The 20851-nt window shown below is 42.3% G+C and overlaps 1 protein-coding gene across 2 annotated transcripts in view; it reads right to left on the reverse strand.

The window, feature by feature from the left end:
- LOC129705823 (nucleosome assembly protein 1-like 4) overlaps positions 1-20851 on the reverse strand; it is an 80503-nt gene that overhangs the window by 44609 nt on the left and 15043 nt on the right. For both annotated transcript variants that reach the window (XM_055649654.1, XM_055649655.1), the window contains exons 4-8: positions 20483-20582; positions 10871-11012; positions 5142-5228; positions 3925-4056; positions 2806-2877 (exon numbers count right to left, since the gene is read on the reverse strand). In XM_055649654.1, coding sequence (XP_055505629.1) covers positions 2806-2877; positions 3925-4056; positions 5142-5228; positions 10871-11012; positions 20483-20582 — 533 coding nt within the window. The remainder of the gene's footprint in view (positions 1-2805; positions 2878-3924; positions 4057-5141; positions 5229-10870; positions 11013-20482; positions 20583-20851) is intronic.

The raw sequence follows: 20851 nt of genomic DNA on the forward strand, positions 1-20851 counted from the left end.
GAGGGTATAAAAGGTATTGTATTGGTTTTGGATAATAAAGAGAGTTGATTACCGGTGCTTTGTAGGGTGTTTGACTGAACCAGACAAGGAGGGAAAGATTAGAACTGGAATTACACCAATGTTCTCTTGATTTCATAGCAATTTAAAACACCTTGTTTTCTCACTTTCCCAATTCTGTCAAAAGGTTATTAATCAGAAACTGGAGCCGTTTCCTCTCCACAGTTTCAGTATTTCCAGTATTTCCTTTTTTTTGGGTCAAATTTTCAGCATATTCAAAGGTTTCAAATGGACGGTTGGTCTGCACCCCAGAGTTCTGAAGGAGGGTGGCCGTAGAGAATTGGGAGCCATTTGTTGTGATATTTCAAGAATCACTAGAGTTAGTTCCTGAAGATTGGAAAATGGCAAATATCACCCAACTGTACAAGAAGGCAGCAAAGCAGAAGAGCGGAAACTATAGGCAGGTTCGCCTGACTTCGGTGGTTGGTAAGATTTTAGAGTCAATTATAAAGGATGAGGTTACGCAGTACTTGGAAGTTCACGATAAAATAGGCCAAAGTCAGCATGGTTTTGTGAAGGGAAGATCTTGCCTGACGAACCTGCTGGAGTTCTTGGAATTAACAGCATGACAGAGAGGAGAGGCTGTAGATGGCGTTTACCCGGATTTTCAGAAGGCCTGCGATAAGGTGCCACATGTCAGGCTGCTAGGGAAGATGAGCGCCCATGGTAGTAAAGGGAAGGTACTAGCATGGATCTCGGGTTGGCTGGACGGCAGAAGCAAAGAGGTGCAATAAAAGGCGATTTTTCTGGTCTGCTACCAGTGACTAGTGGAGTTCCGTAACGGTCAATGCTGGGGCCGCTTCTCTTCACATTGTATATTAATGATTTGGATAAGGGGATTGAAGGTGTTGTGGCCAAGTTTGCCGATGATGCTAATATAGGTGGAGGGGCAATCAGTGTAGAGGAAGCAAGGACTCTGCAGAAGGACTTGGACAAGTTAGGAGAGCGGGCAGAGAAGTGGCAGATAAAATTCAGTATAGCAAAGTGCGGAGTCATGCATTTTGGAAATAAGAATAAAGATTATTTTCTAAAAGGAGAGAATCTAGAAATCAGAGGTGCAAAGGGACTTGAGAGTGCTGGTGCAGGACTCCCAAAAAGTTAATTTGCAAGTCGAATTGGTAGTAAAGGCGGCAAATTCAATATCAACATTTATATCAAAAGGACTGGAAAACAGAGATGTAATGCTGAGGCTCTATAAGGCACTGGTCAGGCAGCATTTGGAATACTGTGAGCAAATATGGGCCCCATATCTGAGGATCTGCTGGCTCTGGAGAGGCTCCAGAGGAGGTTCACTAGAATGATTCCAAGAATGAATGGATTAGCATATGATGAGTGTTTAACAGCACTGGGCCTCTACTCGCTGGAGTTTAGAAGGTTGTGGGGGACCTCATTGAATTACAGAATTATGAAAGGCATCGATAGAGTGGATGTCGAAAGGACGTTTCCACTGGTGGGGGAGTCTAGGACCAAAGGTCATAGCCTCAGAATTAAAGGGCGCTCTTTTAGAAAGGAGGTGAGGAGGAACTTCTTTAGTCAGAGGGTAATTAATCCGTGGAACTCATTGCCACAGAGGGCTGTGGAGGCCAAGTCAGTGGATATTTTTAAGGCAGGGATGGACAAATTCTTGATTAGAACGGGTGTCAAGGGTTATGGGGAGAAAACTGGAAAATGGGATTACGAGGCAGACATCAAACATGACCATTGAGCCTGAAGAAGGGTCTCGACCCAAAATTTCATCCATTCCTTCTCTCCAGAGGTGCTGTCTGTCCTGATGAGTTACTCCAGCTTTTTGGGTCCTTCAACCATGATTGAATGGCGGAGTAGACTCGACGAGCTGAATGGCCTAATTCTACTCCTATAACATGTGAACTTGTTTAGCTTTATGATACAAGAACCTTTCCGTATTTCCTAAATACTCACACATTTACTTTCCTTTGCAGAAATAAACAGACAACCATCTTAGATATGGGGAAGGTAGGGAATGGGTGTAGAGGAAGGCAGCCCTTGCACCTAAAAACATTCCAGGAACCAAAGCATTCAAATCCACTAAATTCAGCTCAGGGACATGTATCATTAGATTTGAATAATCTAGGTTAAAAATGCATGCTTCACAAGCATAGACTTGGCACTTGTCAATATGTTCTCATGCGTTCTGTCGATGCAATCAGTAAATCCCCTACTTTTCAACAGTTGAAGATTTTTATTATGGAAAGTTTTAGGTGGATATGACATCATTGATTACTTACACATTATTGCCCTTTTGTTAGCTATATTACAGACCGTCTTTTAAATCTAGAACTATTAAGACCAAAGTTAATTTTATCCTTACATTGGTAAAAGTCCTCAATAATGTTTTTGCTTTATTAAATGGCTGGTTACCCATTCGCCTTCAGCTTTAATTTATAGATCAGATCTATCATGGTTAATCCTGAATAACATTTAACAAGTAAAATTGTAGACCACCGGCAGTTCCTAAGTTACATCTTTTTTAATCTTATAACTAACCATTGCTGGGTTTTAGAGGCAGTTTTACTGGATGGTAAAAGGACAGGTAGAGAAACATTCACAAAAATATTATTAATTCATATTTTTCTATAAGGCCTAAATTAACCTATGTTTTTGCAGGTTTAGCCGTGACTAGAAATTTCCTGAAATTATGTAATTCAGAATTCCAGCAAGAGAAGATTCTTAATTTCAAATTAATTTTAATATCCAAAATCCTGTATCAGCTTTACAAATATCACTCACCATAGGCTCATTGGGATCTGAGAACTTCACTCGGACATCTTGCAAGTGTTTTAAGATGGGCTCGTCATGCTCCTGATGAGAAATAATATTTAAATGCAGAGATCCTGACAAGTTCCAAGATTTTTAAAAAATGGTCATGCTAAACACACTATCTTATTTCTTGTTTTGCAGAAGTATCTACATCTCAGACACAAGGGACTGCTGATGCTTGTTTAAAATAAACGAAATGTTCGAGTAACTCAGCAGGTGGAAAGATCCCAATCCAAAAGTCGCCTATCCATGTCTTCCAGAGATGCTGCCTGATCCGCTGAGTTACTCCAGCATATGGCATCTACATCTCAACTCGCCAATATCCTCACGATTCCCCACCACAAATAAATACAATGATTTAACGAAAGAAAATCAGATTGGTGAAAGATTGGAAATGGTGTTCCACAAGGATCATTGGTTAACACCGATTTGGACTATTAGAAATAGTTTAAAGATTTGCAGATGGCCCTAAACTAGTGATGTGGAGAAAGCAAAAGGCATGTACCAAAATGCAGGAAGGCATTCATATATTTTTCTTGATGCATGTATATTCCATCCTCCAAATGCAGTAAAAAGCAGGAGAGCCAGGAGATTCTTGCAAGACAAACATTGAATTTAAGAACTTGTTCACTATCCCTCGTCTCTTCTCCACCTATTTTGCTGAATTCCCAATCAGGCCAATATTTGCCGGCTCATTGTATGAACTTCAATTTTCAGCTAAAGGTCACTCAAAAATACCTTTTACAAGAATATTAGATCCATAAACACTGCCCTATTAATTCAATTATCAGCTTAAAAAGCTAAAAGCTCAACCAAATTTATCTAAATTGGCTCTTTCCAATGAAGCAATCAAGAAAAGTGAAGATATAGCAACGCAGTACATAATACATAATCTAATTGGGCAATAGATTGGGTTAAAATGTTTAAAGAACTATGTATTAGCTAGAAAAAACATTTTGAATAAGTACTTAATTGCGTAAGAATTACCATCAAGAGCTGAAAATGAAACTGAATCTCGGCAAAAAGTTAGCAACAACAAATTAAATGAAATCTGTACCGAGCTGACAATCATGCCCTTCACCTGCTCACCTCCACAAGTTCACATAGCATATCCACATTCCTGAAAATTGTGCCCCAGAAATCAGGGATTCCTTTGAGATTCTCATCCTGTTCTGATTCTTCTTTCTTCTCATCTATTGCTGCTTTCTTTTTCATTTCTTCCTATTAAGATAAATATTACATTTTAATAAAATGCAAAAATATAAATATAAATCTGTGCTTTAATGATCAGAAAACAAACCTGGCCACAAACTCTTTACACATGACCACCACCTAGAAATATTAATTTAACTCCATTTGAGTTTCCAGTCATGTTCTGCTTATGACATAAAACCACATTTAAAACACTAACAATCAGTAAACAGGTAAACCTGTGAAACAGATAAAGTCATAGAAAAGTTCATGTGAGAAATGGGAGATGTTTAGCAGCAAAGGTCCCAATCCAAAACGTCTCTATCCACGCCCACCAGGGACTGTCCAAAAGGTTAAAACCCAAGGAATCCAAGAAATTCGATTCAAATTTAATTATGCAATAGGAGGCAGTGTAGCACAGCTGTCAGTACTGGGACCCTTTCTGTTTGCTGTATACATTAATGTTTTAGATGTTAATGCAGAAGGTCTGATTAGTTGCTGCCTTTCCTGAATTGAGATCGTGGTGGCTGGCCACGCGGCGATCGGGCACCGAAGCGTGCGGCGGCCGGCTATGGGGACGGGGAGAGGCCACGCGGCAATCCGGGGCCTGGGCGCTGAGGCTGGCGGCGGCCAGCTCCGGGGGTGGGCTGAGGCTGTGCCGAGGATCCAAGGCCTGGGCGTTGAGCCTGGTTCTGAGGGCGAAGGCATTGCTGTCTCCGGGCATGCAAGGAGGGAAAGGAGCGGCACCCTTGAGATCCCAGGGAGGTGAGGAGGGAGAGTGGGCGGATTGAGGGAGTAAGGAGGGAGAGGGGAAGGTGAGGAGTGGGGCAGGTGGGGGATAGAGGGATAGGATGGGGAAGGGGAGAGGGAGAGCTAGAGACACACACAGAGCAGGCATATCACCTGGTATCAGCTTCTTAATATTTCTGTGCATAAATCCGCAGGCAAGAGATAATCCTCTTTTGCTTGAAAGTGTAGTCACAGTAATTATGAAATTACATAAAGCATACTATTTACACACCATATTTTGCAATTTAGCAATATATCGAATGGCAGGAATTCAGTCTTAAAGTCACAGGATTTGTCAGGCATCACTTTTTCGGAGTGAAACTTACAGCTAATTCTTCCTCTTCCTCCTTGTCGCTATGCCATTCACACTCTGTATCTGTAGGTTCGACATTGCCTGTTGTTATGTCTCGTCTCTGCAAAAAAAAAATTAATGAGCAACAAATGGACAGCAAACAACTGATAATTAAACAATATTCTACATAATTGAAAAGAAAGAATGCAACAATATTTGTGTAGAAAGGAACTGCACCGGGGGCGCCCGCCGGGGGCTCCAACACCAAGACCCGGAGCGTGGCCTTGCATCGCCCGGCGTGTCTGTAATGGCCGCGGGACACTTACCATCGCCCGCCAGGGGTTTTGACTGACATTGGGAGGAGAATGAGGAGTGCAGGGGAGAGATATGACTTTGCCTTCCATCACAGTGAGGAAGAGATTCACTGTGATGGATGTTTGTGTAAATTGTGTTGCGTCTTGGTTCTTTTTCTTGTGTGTATGACTGCAGAAACCAAATTTCGTTTGAACCTCAATGAGTTTCAAATGACACAAATAAATTGTATTGTATTGTATTGCAGATTCTGGTCTGAAGTTAGACAAAAAAAGGTGGAGTAACTCAGCGGGTCAGACAGCATCTCTGGAGAAAAGACCCTTCTTCAGACTGAGTGTTAGGTGTCCCCAGGCTCTCAATCTGAAGAAGCGTTTTGATCCAAAACGTCATCTATTCCTTTTCTCCAAAGATGCTCTGACTCGCTGAGTTACTCTAGCCTTTTCTGTCCATCTTCATGACAATATTTTTGGTGTGCTGCATACTTGCTCGCAAAATTAATGTTTCACATTTTAATGCATATATGACCCATCATTTTTTGTCTTTACAACGAGGTGACAACTTGAACAAGCCCAAGATGGATGGGTGTTTAACCTTCTAGGCTATATGAAGCTTACTTTATCCAGACTTGATTTTTCTCATTTTCTGTGAACTCAACCAATTCTGAATTCGGCACTGAAATCCTCAGTGCTAAAAGATATTATTGGGATTGGTATATTATTGCCCTGTGTACGATGATACAGTGGAAAATTTGTTTTGCATGCCATCCACGCAAATATCATACACGAGTACAATCATACCACAGACAAACGTGATAGGTAGTGCCAAAGAGAAAGTAAAAGAGTGCACAATATAGTGCTACAGATATAAAGAAGGTGGAGATTTTTTTAAAGTGTATAGGCAATATGGTTAATTGGGATGTCAAGAATAAATCCTTAGTAATTGAGAAGTCTGTTCAAGGGCCTGATATTTGTGAGAAAAAAGGTATTCTTGAATCTGGTGGTCTGTGCTTAGGAAGCTTTTGTATGTGCTGCACAGTAGGAGAGAGAAGAAAGAATGACCAACAGGGTGTGAATGGTCCCACGGCAGCATGAAGATGCTGTTTTCCTGATGAACTGGGCTCAGTCAGATACTCTGCAATTTTATGCAGTTTTGGGCAGAGAAATTTCAATGCCAAGCAAAGATGCATCCGGATAGGATGCTTCATTTGGTGCATCTGTAGAAATTGATGAGTCATTGGAAGCAAATTTTCTTGGCTTTCTTGGCCGTGGTGTCAGTAGTTGGACTGTTGGCGATATTTATACATAATAACTTAAAAACATGCACCACTGTAGTATTCATTCCAGGCCCTCCATCCTACACAGGTTACACATTTAGGCTAACATCATTAACCAAGAAATCGCTACCATGTCTGAAGGGTCTCCATTCCTTCTTTCCAGAGATGCTGCCTGTTTCGCTGAGTTGTTCTAGCTTTTTGTGTTTATCTTCGGTTCAAACCAGCATCTGCAGTTCCTCCTACACATCACGTGGTCTATTTGTTAACATTCTAAAATTTTAATTTAATCATTCTTTTTATTCAGATCATGGTTGACCCAGTCAGGAACATACTTCAAGTCAAGTTTATTCGTCACATACACATACGAGATGGGCAGTGAAATGAAAAGTGGCGATACTCGCAAACTTTGTGCAAAAAGACAAACAACCAAACTATAAACACAATCATAAACACACACATATTCTTTTACATATTAAATATTGGAAGGAAAAACGTTCAGTAAAGTTAGTCCCTGGTGAGATTTACAGTCCGAATGGCCTCTGGGAAGAAACTCCTTCTCAACCTCTCCGTTCTCACAGCATGGCAACGGAGGCATTTGCCTGACCGTAGCAGCTGGAACAGTCCGTTGCATGGGTGGAAGGGGTCTCGCATGATTTTATTGGCTCTGGAGTTGCACCTCCTGATGTATAGTTCCTGCAGGGGGGCGAGTGAAGTTCCCATAGTGCGTTCGGCCGAACACACTACTCTCTGCAGCCTTCTTGTCCTGGGCAGAGCAATTCCCAAACCAGATGGTAATATTCCCGGACAAGATTCTTTCCACAGCCGCTGTGTAGAAGCACTGGAGGATCCTCGGACTTATTTCTCCATCTGTACTTGGTCAAAGCTGTGGTATAAACTATTGAAACATTAATCCTGTTCCTTGCACTGCTTCTATAACCATGTTCGATATTGAATCCATGACGCTGCTCAATGAAATGTGATGATGTACTGAAAGATAAATAGTGCATAATGGTTTCCTCACTGTTACCATCTACTTAATTGCACCATGGAAATCTCCTAGCCATACAGATTACAACTGCTCACTGAAGGCAGTAAGAGATGACCGATTATCCTGATGATGCTCACACTCACAAATTCAATATTAACCAGACCAACTACAGACCCATTTGGTCTGCTCAACCAACACACCCGTTCCCTACCCGTAGCCCCACAGGAAACGTGGTCCTCCAACTCAAGCCGTTCCCGAATGTCAGATTCCAGCATGCCCCTTGCCTTCCTCAGCAGTGATCTTTAAACAAATATCCGATTGCACTTGCCCTGCGTGTTGCAATAGCAATTCGCCCTCCCCTTATAGTTGAGCCATGGTGACGTCATCATTTGAAGCTGGTCGGTTTGAAATTCAAGGTAATTATTCAGTAATGACAAGAAATAAAGCATAAAATGTTCAGTGAAAGTGATCTCTCGGCCTCGAGAGGAAACATGCCAATCAGAATAGGTAAAAGTCTTGTGAACGTTGGCATTTTTAAAGCTTTAATCGCGAATAACGTGTCAAATACAGGATGAAATCTTCCTTCAGGCTGGTCTCTGCTAGCTGAGCCATTGTGACATCATCATTTGAAGCTGGTGTTTTCAATTTCAAAGTCTTTTGATGTTTTTAAACTTTAATCAGTAATAAGAAGAAATAAAGCATGAAATGTTCAGATAAGGCGATCCCGGCCTCGATGGGAAAAATGTCAACCGGAATATGTAAAAATGTTATCGTTACTGTGTAGTTTTTCGCAAATATGTAAAGACAACCACAGAGACACACACTAACAAGATCAGAGTTTTAATAAGTATATGATATGATAGTGCAAAGCTATTGAAAGAATCTACAGGCCTATGAATAAAGGATGGGAGAGCAACACTCGCTAAATTGCTCTTATAGAATTTGACAACCTGATAAGCCTCTTGCATGCTGTAACCATTCTGTGATTCTGTAGCTACTTGAAGGCGCTGGCATCATGATTTCTCCAGTCTCATTAGAGACATTTAAATCAACTGTCTGCTGGGGTTGTTATAAAACAAATTCCTTCAAAATATCATTCTAAACTATGCTACAGATTCACAAAAAGGATCACCAAGCATGAAATAGTTTGGGGCTGGCCTTTGAAAGCAATGGGTAAAAGAGGACTAATTGGCAGTAAAATGTAGTCATTTGTTTTTTTAAAGAACTTCTCCTAAACAAATGGCCTCTGCCACCCAGAAGGGAATGGCACCAACTGCAGGAAAACTCCAAGGGTAATTCTCCGTCACACACCCTTAGAACTTAGAAATATATTCTTCTTTGTTGTTTCTGTGTAGCACTGTGGAACAACCTCGGTTACAAAGGCAGCAGCATTCCAAAAGGTAGTTCATCTATGTTTCTATCACATTCTCCACAACAAATAGGGATGGAAATGAAATGCTGACTGTTGTCATTTAAACCATGATACTAGATTACAAAAAGGATCACTGACTACAAAGTAGTTTGGGGTTGGTCTTTGAAAGCACAGTGTAAGAGAGGACCAAGTGGCTGTAAATTTCAGCTGACCAGCCCCAAACGGCTTAATTATTGGTGATCCTTTTTGTGATTCACTATCATAGTTTAGATGAATATTCCCGAGGAATTTGTTTTTTGACAGTCCTTGCAGGCAGTTGACAACATCACATTATCATGTGTAAATAAACTGACAAGACAAGCAGTACTATTGAAATGATTGAACTATTAAGTCACAGTAGGAAAAGAAGCAATTAGCATCTCTTACCAACAATTGGGTAGGTGATTGAATGCAAAAATAAATAAATGTCAAATGCAAGGATCAAGTTAACAAACTCAAAGGCAAATATACCAGAGGAGCAAGGGAACAAATCAAGTGAGATTCTTTGAAGGGGGCATTATGTCAATGTAATATAATTAGACTCACAGAGGGAGGTTAGATGTGATGATCAGCATGACGAGGCAATTGGTTATGTAGAAGCAGCATTGGAAAATTTATATATGCCAAGCAACTGAAAAGGAGCCAATTTCCATTGATTGCAGGTGGAGATGGTGAAACTGAAGTCTTTGGTGTCCACTGTGAAATGCAAGAGCGAGAGGAGATATTGACAGATTTGACTTTCTCGCTGGAGTCTATCTTGGATTCCAGGCAGTCCTGGCTCAGAATCAGAGACATAAATGATAAAGCTCAAAAAAGCAATCAGAAAATAAACTGTTCATCTGTGTTACTATCAAGAATAACTTTACACTGAAATGATACCCAGCTCTTTGCAAAATAATACTCTTCTTGATGTATTTGGAGTACTGAGAGCAAATTTGGGCCCCATATCTGAGGAATGTGCTGGCTCTGGTCTGGAGACGGTCCAGACGAGGTTCACAGGAATTATTCCAGGAACGAGTGGGCTAGCATACGATGAGTGTTTGGCAGCATTGGGCCTCTACCCGCTGGGAGTTTAGGTTGAGGGGGGATGTCATTGAGACTTACACAATAATGAAAGGCATAGAGTGGATGTGGAAGGGATGTTTCCACAGGTGGGAGAGTCTAGGACCAGAGGTCATAGCCTCAGAATTAAAGGGTGCTCTTTTAGAAAGGCGGTGAGGTGGAACTTCTTTAGTCAGAGGTTAGTTAATCTGTGGAAGTCATTGCCACAGAAGCCTGTGGAGGCCAAGTCAGTGGATATTTTTAAGGCAGAGATAGACAAATTCTTGATTAGAACGGGTGTCAAAGGTTAAGAGAAGAAGGCAGGAAAATGGGATAAGGAGGCAGAGATCAGCCAAGATTAAATTGCAGAGTTGACTCAATGGGCCAAATGGCCTAATTCTACTCCAATAACTTGTGAACTTATGTAAAATCTGATTTTGTTGGACCATCAGAAAGAAAAATTCTGAAGCTATGGTATCCCTTGCATGAGAAACATACAGTAATTTTGCTTGAAAAAAATGTATAACCAATGCACAATAGTTGTAAAACAAACCAAAACGTAGAGGAAGGTGAAATATTTTAGCACAATAATTTGGGATACTTCAAGAAGTGGTAATTAATAAATTTCAATGTCTCAAGTGCGAAATTATCAGCCATAACAAATTGTGGAGTTACTGATAAAGGTAAAGGATTGGTTTAGCTGACATACATATGACAATTGTTTTTAAGTACTCATACCTTTTCAAAGTATGGCTGGTAAAGGGCTGCATATTTCCACTCCAATTCATGAACCTCCTCGTAAAATTTGGCTTCTATGTGGGCGCACTTAACCTGAAGGTGCTTCAAGGCATTTATTCTTCTCTTTACAGCTTTAGGTAAACTGCAAAAGACAGTTGACCATAAATAGCCAAAACACAGGGCAACGTTACATTCCATCTTTCTAATGCAAATAATTACAGACTATTATTACCAACACAGCTACAACCTCCACCCCCTCCCCCATCACCAGTTTGTCCACACAATATAAACAGCTAATAACCTAAAAAGAGACTCAAGGTGCTGGAGTAGGCAGCATTTGGTGGGTCGGGCAGCATTTCAGAGCATGGATAGGTGACGATTTGGTAATATGTATGGTAATAACCTAGCTAATTAAGTAATGTGCCAGAACTTACTGTCACCTGCAAGCCGCATGCACTCGCCCCCATCTCTCTTCCAGCTTTCTCCTCCTTACCACAATGAGTTTGAATAAGGGACCCTGAAATGTAACTTATCCATGGCAAGTTATTCCAGCATTATGTGACTTTGTTTATAAACCAGCAACTGCAATTCCTTTTATCTACATAGTTGAGACGTCATGTCACACTCGCGAGATATTGGTGAGGCCGCATTTGCAATATTATGTTCAATCTTGGTCACACTGTTATAAGAAAGATCTCATTAAGCTAGAGAGTTCAGAAAAGATTTGAGGATATTGCCAGGACTCGAGGGACTGAGCTAGAAGGAGAGTATGCTCTGGCTAGGACTCCAGGGAGTGCTGATGGCGAAAATCATGAGGGGAACTGATTGGTAAAATGCATTGTGCATTTTACTAGAGGACATAACTAAGTCAAGAGGGGGAAGATGACCCTAAGAGGCAATTTTTTTTCACTCAGAGGGTGGGGGGTATGTCGGACAGGCTGCCAGAGGAAGTGGTTGAGGCAGGTACAATAACAACATTTTAAAGACATTTGGACATATACAAGGATAGGAAAGGTTTAGATGGATATGGGTCAAACACAGTATGGGCAGGTTGGGCCAGTGTGGAGGTGATGTCCTTTCTCCAACCTGTATGACTTTAATCTCAGTGTTAATGAATAACAACTACCCCATAATGGATCGACCACTGACATGTATGGTCACAAGTTAGTGTCGTGCACCATCAGCTTCCTGTTAACATTCAACGAGCATCAAAAGTGATATGGTCAACATCCTTTCAAGCTGTCAATGTTCAGAAAAGAAATTGGCAGATAAACGAGGATATTCCCAATTTTATCTATATTACAATTGTATCACCAAAATTAATTTTACAACTGCAGGCAAGGTAAATCTAATTTAAAAAAAAATTGTTTTACAATATCTAGGAGCAGGAACACACAGCATTAGATAATCATTGTAGAATACCTCAGGTCATACATCTATCAGATTATTGTGACAATGTAACAGAACCTGAAGTAATCAGCTACACAAGCACACATTACAAATTGTCACTTATTTTTCCACCTGTTATATGAGAAAATAGGATATGAACAGTTTACATGGCACGATGACACTTCTGCTTCCAGCAATCAGCAGTACCAATTTAACATCTACCCCAATTACCGTCACTTCACAATAACCCACTCTGTACTGTGATCTCATTTACAAGTTAACTTTTTCGCATCTCTCAGCCAGGCTAAGCTAACATCAGATTTCAATCAACAATTGTGCAGCACGGATATGCCACTGAAATATTAGTGCACATACTCCAGAAGAAAAATCATTAAAATATTTTCTCTTGCACTTTTTTTTAAAAAGTACTTGATTCAGATCAAGTCATGAAAGTTCAAAGCCCAAACATTTTTGTAAGCCAAATACTACTTTCCTCCTTTTATCTGAGATTGAGTCATGCTAACGTATATTTTGATGAAACATTCCACCGGGAAAGAAAATTTGCAAGCACTGGACCCAACGTCCATAGTTATCTATAAAATAAAGTTTAAGAAAGAACTGCAGATGCTGGAAAAATCAAAGGTAGACAAAAATGCTGGAGAAACTCAGCGGGTGAGGCAGCATCTGTGGAGAGAAGGAATAGACGACATTTCGGGTTGAGACCTTTCTGCAGACTGATGTCGGGGGGGGGGGGGGGGGGGGGGGGGGGGGGGAAGGAAGAAAGGAAGTGGCGGAGCCAGTAGGCTTGTGGGAGAGCTGGGAGGGGGAAGAGGGACAAAGCAAGGACTATCTGAAATTGGAGGTCAATGTTCATACCGCTGGGGTGTAAACTACCCAAGCGAAATATGAGGTGCTTTTCCTCCAATTTGCACCGGGCCTCACTCTGACAATGGAGGAGGCCCAGGACAGAAAGGTCGGATTTGGAATGGGAGGGGGAGGTGTAGTTGAAATGCTGATCCACTGGGACATCAGGTTGGTTAGTACGAACTGAGCGGAAGTGATGGGCAAAGCGATTGCCAATTGGTCTCGCCGATGTAGAGAAGTTGAAACCTGGAACAGCTGATGCAGTAGCTGAGGTTGGAAGAGGTGCAGGTGAACCTCTGCCTCACCTGGAAAGACTGCATGTGTCCTTGGATGGAGTCGAGTGGGGAGGTAAAGCGACAAGTGTAGCATTTCCTGCAGTTGCAAGGGAAAGTACCCGGGGAGGGTGTGGTTTGGGACGAATTGACCAAGGAGTTACGGAGGGAATCGTCTCTGCGGAAAGCCGAAAGGGGAGGAGATGGGAAGATGTGGCCAGTAGTGGGATCCAGTCGGAGGTGGCAAAAATGTCAGAGGATTATAAGTTGTATGCGACGGCTGATAGGGTGGAAGGTGAGGACAAGGGTGACTCTGCCCTCGTTACGGGTAGGGGGGTGGGGAGTGAGAGCGGAGCTGCGGGATATCAAGGAGACCCTGGTGCGAGCCTCATCTACAATAGAAGAGGGACACCCCCTAAAGAACAAGGACTTCTCCGATGCCCTGGACTGGAACACCTCATCCTGGGTGCAGATGCGGCGTGGACGGAGGAATTGGGAGTAGTCCTTTCAGGAAGCAGGTGGGAAGAAGTGTCGTCCAGATAGCCATGGGAGTCAATGGGTGTGTATTAGATGTCGGTCAGTAGTCTGTTACCTGCGACGGAGATGGTGAAGTCAAGGAACAGTAGGGAGATGTCGGAAATGGTCCAGGTGAATTTGAGTGCCGGATGGAAATTTGTGGTGAAATGGATGAAGTCAGAGAGTTCTGCATGAATGCAGGAGGTAGCACCAATGCAGTCGTCAATGCAGTGGAGGTAGAGTTCGAGGATAGGGCACGGTACACTTCGAACAAGGATTGTTCGACGTACCCTACATAAAGGCGGGCATAACTGGGGCCTATGCACGTAACCATAGCCATGCCTTGGAGTTGGAGGAAATGGAAGGAGTCAAAGGAAAAGTTGTTGAGGGCAAGGACCAGCGGAGGAGAGTATTAGTAGACGGGGACAGGTTGATTCTGCTGTGGTATTATAATCTTCTATTATAGACGAGGCTCTCACCAGGGTTTCCTCGATATCCCGCATCTCCGCTCTCACTCCCCACCCCCCTACCCGTAACGAGGGCAGAGTCCCCCTTGTCCTCACCTTCCACCCTATCAGCCGTCGCATACACCATATAATCCTCCGACATTTTCGCCACCTCCAACGGGATCCCACCACTGGCCACATCTTCCCATCTCCTCCCTTATCTCCTTTCCCTCCGTAACTCCCTGGTCAATTCATCCCTTCTCACCCTCTCCCCGGGTACTTCCCCCTGCAACCGCAGGAAATGCTACACTTGTCGCTTTACCTCCCCCCTCGACTCCATCCAAGGACCGAAGCAGTCTTTCCAGGCGAGGCAGAGGTTCACCTGCACATCCTCCAACCTCATCTACTGCATCCGCGATTCTAGGTGTCAGCTTCTCTACATCGGCGAGACCAAGTGCAGGCTTGGCTATCACTTCGCACAACACCTCCGCTCAGTTTGCACCAACCAACCTGATCTCCCGGTGGCTCAGCACTTCATCTCCCCCTATTATTCCGAATTCGAACTTTCTGTCCTGGCCCTCCTCCATTGCCAGAGTGAGGCCCAGCGCAAATTGGAGGAACAGCACCTCAATTTCGCTTGGGTAGTTTACACCCCAGCGGTATGAACATGGACGTCTCCAATTTCAGATAGTCCTTGCTTTCTCCCTCCCTCCTTCCCCTCCCCAACTCTTCCACAAGCCTACTGTCTCCGCCCCCCCCCCCCCACCCCAGTCTGAAGAAGGGTCTCAACCCGAAACGTCGCCTATTCCGTCCCTCCATAGATGCTGCCTCACCCGCTGAGTTTCCCCGGCATTTCTGTCTATAAAATAAAGTCGATCATTTCCAAGGCAAACATTAAATAAAGATGGATGGAATGCCAGAATATTGGAGAGAATACAGAAAAGAAGACTCAAAAGTTAGCAAGGAAGGGAAAACTAGTGCAAATTAAAAAACTTGAGATAACTAAAATAAGTTTAAATAAGGTTTCTGGAGGCATCTAAAACAGAAAACAATAAACTGAGATTGGTATTTTCAAAGAGAGTATGGTTAATTAAGGTTTAGATTTTTTAAAGTTTAGTTTATTGTCACATGTACCAAGGTACAGTGAAAAGCTTGTTTGTGGCATGATATCCAATCAGCAGAAGGACTATACATGATTATAATCAAGATACATGATTACAATCACGTAAAATAAAATAAGGGAAAAAGGAAAATAAGCAGATGGCAGATGATTTGAACAACTATTTTGATTCACAATGAATATGCAAGTACAGGTCCACCACCGCTTCTCCGGCACCCTTCGTTCCAGAGCCCTTTTAGATTATCCGTTTTGCCGCACCCGAGGTCATGGCCTCCGAGAGGAGTCGAACGATATCGGAATGTTCCTCCTAGGCCGCCAAGTCAGCGTCCGGTCGGCTTTGGGAACAGATCTGCCATCTCTGACCGGGCCGGAGTTAGAACTCTGGCCGCAGGGGGCAAATCAGACTGCCAATCAGCTGCGGAAATCCCGATGAGATTGAGACCGCCTGCCTCACCCGGACGGACTAGGTGCTACATTTTCAGGAAGGGTTGGGGGAATTTCAAGCTCACTCTTAAATTTTGTCTGAATTAAAGGAGATGGCAGGACCACCAGTTGCTGGAAAAAACAGTTGGTGGGCCTGTAATATTCCAGAAATAGTGATACGTTTGGAATTGGGAAGGAGGAACTTAGGAAAATTACAATCACCAGGAAAGTGGGATGGAGCAATTTGTTGGCTGATGAATTCCATGATGAATTTCTACTGGAGTCTTAAAAATGGCTTGTGAAATTGTGCATACATTGGGTTTAATTTTCCAAAATTCCAGTCTTGCAAACCGCAGGAGATGCAGGAGCAAACAGGGCTCTGGAATTTGAAAAGGGAATCAGAAAGCAAACTATTCGCCAATTTATAATGTACGTCACAGGGAAAAGGTTTGAAGCTGGTAATATGGTTATAGCAGGGCACCCATAAATATTAAGATAATCAGGCAATCGTATGGTTTTGTGAAAAGAAAATATTTGTTATCCATTTATTGCATTTTCATGCACAACAGATATATTTTGACCAGATTTTCAGATAGCACCCGATCAATCGTTTCAAAGATTACTGATCGGTAAACAGGAAACTTTCCAAAAAAAGGGCTACTTTCTTGGTGGCAAGATGTAATAAGCAGTATGGAAATAATCCTGGAGCTGCCAATTTTATTATAATTTATAAAAGTGACTCGAAGACTCCAAAAGTTGCTATATCTGCTGACGAGGCAAAGACTGTTCAGAATGCAAGTTGTGAAGAGGACATGTTAACCAAGTAATATAGATTAATTAAGTATGTGGGCAAGTGCACAAAATAGGAAAATATGATATTGCCTCTTTTGGCAGGAAATAAAAAATATTTTCTAAATGGTGATAGTCATGGGCACCTTCAGATGCCAAAGATGCATAGAGCAAGTAATTTGGAAATCTAACAAAACATGATCATTTACTGCGAGACAAATTCAAGGCAAAAGTAGCAAACTAAGTTGCTGACGTGCTAGAGAAGCTTAGGATCAAACAGCTGGACCAGACAGCACATTTATTATAAGAGTTAAGAAGTTTTTACAGCTTTACAGGACTTTGGTTAGGCTGCATTTGGAGGATTACATGGAGTTCTTGTCACAACAGTACAGGATGGATGTGGAGGTTTTGGAAAGGGCGAGGATGAGGTTTACCAGAATGTTGCCTGGATTAGAAGGCATTAGCTATAAAGAAAGTGTAGGAAAGAACGGCAGATGCTGGTTTAAATGGAAGGTAGACACAAAATGCTGGAATAACTCAGTGGGACAGGCAGCATCTCTGGAGAGAAAGAATGGGTGATGTTTTGGGTCGAGACCCTTCTTCAGATTGATGTGAGGGGAGTGGGCGGGACAGATAGAATGTAGTCAGAGACAGTAGGACTGGTGGGAGAACTGGGAAGGGGGAGGGGATGGAGAGAGAGGGAAAGCAAAGGCCATTTGAAGTTAGAGAAGCCAATGTTCATACCGCTGGGGTGTAAGCTACCCAAGCGAAATATGAGGAACTGTTCCTGCGATTTGCACTGGGCCTCACTCCGACAATGGAGGAGGCCCAAGACAAAAAGGTCATATTGTGAATGGGAGTGGGAATTAACTGAGTAACCGGGAGATCAGGTAGGTATTAGGGGGACTGAGCGGAGGTGTTCAGTGAAATGATCACCGAGCCTGCTCTTGGTCTCGCCGATGTACAGGGGTTGACACCTGGAACAGCGGATACAGTAGATGAGGTTGGAGAAGGTGCAAGTGATCTCTGCCTCACCTGAAAAATCTGTCGGGTTCCTTGGATGGAGTCGAGGAGGGAGGTAAAGGGACAGGTGTTGCATCTCCTGCGGTTGCAGGGGAAAGTACCTGGGGAGGGGTTGGTTTGGGTAGGATGGGACGAGTTGACCAGGGAGTTGCGGAGGGAACAGTCTCCGCAGAATGCAGAAAGGGGAGGAGATGGGAAGATGTGGCCAGTGGTGGGATCCGGTTGGAGGTGGCGCAAATGTTGGAGAATTATATGCTGTATGTTGATGGGGTGCAAGGCGAGGACATGGGGGACTCTGTCATTGTTACGAATGGGGGGATGGGGAGCAAGAGCAGAGCTGCGGGATATCGAGGAGACCCTAGTGAGAGCCTCATCTATAATGGAAGAGGGAAATCCCCGTTTAATAAAGAATGAGGACATCTCCGATGCCCTGGTATGGAAAACCTCATCCTGGGTGCAGATGCGGCACAGACGGTTTAAGTAGACCGTAACTATAAAAAAAGGTTAGGCAAACTTGGATTTTTTACTCTGGAGCATTGGAGGTTGAGGAGAGACTTGATAGAAGTGTATATAATTACAAAGAAAGGGATAGGGTAGACAATCAGAACATTCTATCCCAGGGTTGAAATGTCAAAGACTAGAGGACATTGCTTTAAGATCAGAGAAGATTATATTACATGGCATCGTTATTAGCACAGATTGTGGGCCAAAGGACCTGTTCCCGTGCTGTACTGTTCCATTTTCCACAAATTTTAAGTTTGATAGAGCAATGACAGGACCACATCTGTTTAATTAAGAACATTTATGCATTGCAAGCAGTTTAGCAGGTTATCTTATAAGCAAAGGTTGAACAGGCCAGGCTGAATGTTATAAGAGAGTGTTTAGAAGAGAGAGGTAATGATTGAAACAATGATTGAAATAATGAGGGTTGTTTCCAGGGAGAATGTCTTCTCTTGTGGTAGAATCTGCAATTAGGTCACTTCAAAAAGTTAGATATTTAAGACAGGCAAGTTTTTCTCTTCCCCCTTTGCATGAGTGTTTAGAATGTTCTCCCTCAAAGGGCAGTGAAAGTAGAGTAGTTGCATATATTTTAAGGCAGATGTAGATAGATTCTTGATTAGCAGGTGAAATATTACTAGGGGAAGGCAATATTGCAGAGTTCAGCCACAACAATGAATAGTGGAGCAGGTTTGTGGAACCAATAAACTTATTGTTACTACTAATAAGTTCACATGCCTCACCTTCGGTTAAGCCTCATAAGTTCTCACATGCCTCACGTAAGTGTAAGCAATAAATAGTTTTTTTTTCCTATTGCACAGCCCATCAATGCCTGGCTTCATCCAGTTTCAGCAGTGAGCAATTTTCACTGCAGTTCAATCAAATGCAAACACAAAACAGAACCATGACTGTCAACATTCCTGGTTCCAGCTTTTCAGAGTAAATTACATGAGATAACCCCAACCGCCCAGTCCCCAAATGCAACTCTACACGTATTCCACCCTTCTCGGCTGATATCAGTGTAGAACAGGCATCAAATTCATGACTATCTTGGTTATACAGCCTGGTTCATAATTTTCAACATTAATTATTGGCTTTTAAAATTGTGTAATGCCTTTAAGACTTAAAGATGAAACAGTGAAATAAGTTAATTACTAAAAGTAACTCGGCGGGTCAGAGTATATTGTTGGAGAACATGCATTGGTGACGTTTCGGGTCGGGACCTTTCTTCAGACTTCTTCAGTTCATTACCAATGTTTATTAATGGAAAAATAAGTTATTCAATTATTTTAACACAGGAGGGCAAGTCACTTCCTAGGCGCAATCAGACAAAAAGGTACACCGAAATAAGGTCAAAGTAGCAAGTGTGCAATAATATATTCCAGGATAGGTTTTAAAGAGTAGAACAGGCAGAAAGGATTGAGAAATGTAACTGCTTTGATCATGACTTGTATAGGCATGAACATCAGTTGTGGGATCAGGACACATGCAACAGACCAGAATTAAGTTTGTTCAAAAGTTTGTGAAGCTGATCAGAAGTCGAGGTGGATAGTTAGGGAGACCCTTAAAACATTTAAATGCACGAATGACAGTTTTAAATATGAAATACTGCAGTATTAGGAGCTCATCTATGTCAAGGGCAATTGTATTGGGTGGGGGAAGGACACCAAGTTTTGGAGGAGCTGGCTTAGACTTTAAGATGGGAATTCTGTGGTGGACATCTAGAAGGTCCATGGAAAAGCATTTCAGCAGCTGTGGGAGGCGACAACAGCAGCAGAAACTGTGGCAGAAATTCCACAAAGGGGTCTTAAAACACACAGGTTCCAAAAAAATTGACATCCTAATAAATGGGGCAAATGGGGGAGGGGAATTTTGTCAGGGGCTGTTAAAAACAGTGGCCTCTGCCGTCCTATTGTTTTATTTTAGATAATTGCAGCTTACACAGAATTGGTTCATGCTCAGGTAGTCTAACAATATAGCTGCATGGTGGAGAGATTGAGCTTTACGATTACATCATACAGGTGGAAACTTCCATTATATTTTGAACATCTATCACGCTTAAGCCACAATAGTACCACATATAATTAGATAAAGGACCAGACTTTTAAAACTGCCCATATTAAATCCCAGAATGAAACAATTTTTTACATCTAATTGAAGCAGCATTAGTGCATTATGGTGCTGTAACTAATCACTGTTCTGCTTCTGGAAACCACAAAGCTCAAAACTAACTTGAGAACAATTTTAATTTTGTGCGCAATGCTATACTCACGTTTCAATGTAGCTTGAAGGAGTGTGTGCTACGCTGTCAAGTCTTTCCTGCAAAGCTGCTAATACCTGTGGATTCTGCATAACCTGGGCTGTCAATTTTGCTGTAAAAGAAAAGCCGATTATTGTTGAAGCACTCCAATATTTAAAAAAAAATGTATTAGCTTATTTCCCTCTTCACTCCTTAAATTAACAGGGCAACATCTGTGGAACTCAGTTACTCAATGTCACCTTTTTCACTTGTGCTACAACACATTATCATCTAGTTTTAAATGCAAAGACAATTCTGTTGGTGGCTCAGTGCAATTGCCTTGAGCCTGCATGAAACTTAATGAATATGAATTCGAAGAAGATTTAAAAATGTCCAATTATG

Source organism: Leucoraja erinacea, chromosome 18 (genome assembly GCF_028641065.1).
Source record: "Leucoraja erinacea ecotype New England chromosome 18, Leri_hhj_1, whole genome shotgun sequence".
In the NCBI taxonomy this organism is placed as follows: domain Eukaryota; kingdom Metazoa; phylum Chordata; class Chondrichthyes; order Rajiformes; family Rajidae; genus Leucoraja; species Leucoraja erinaceus.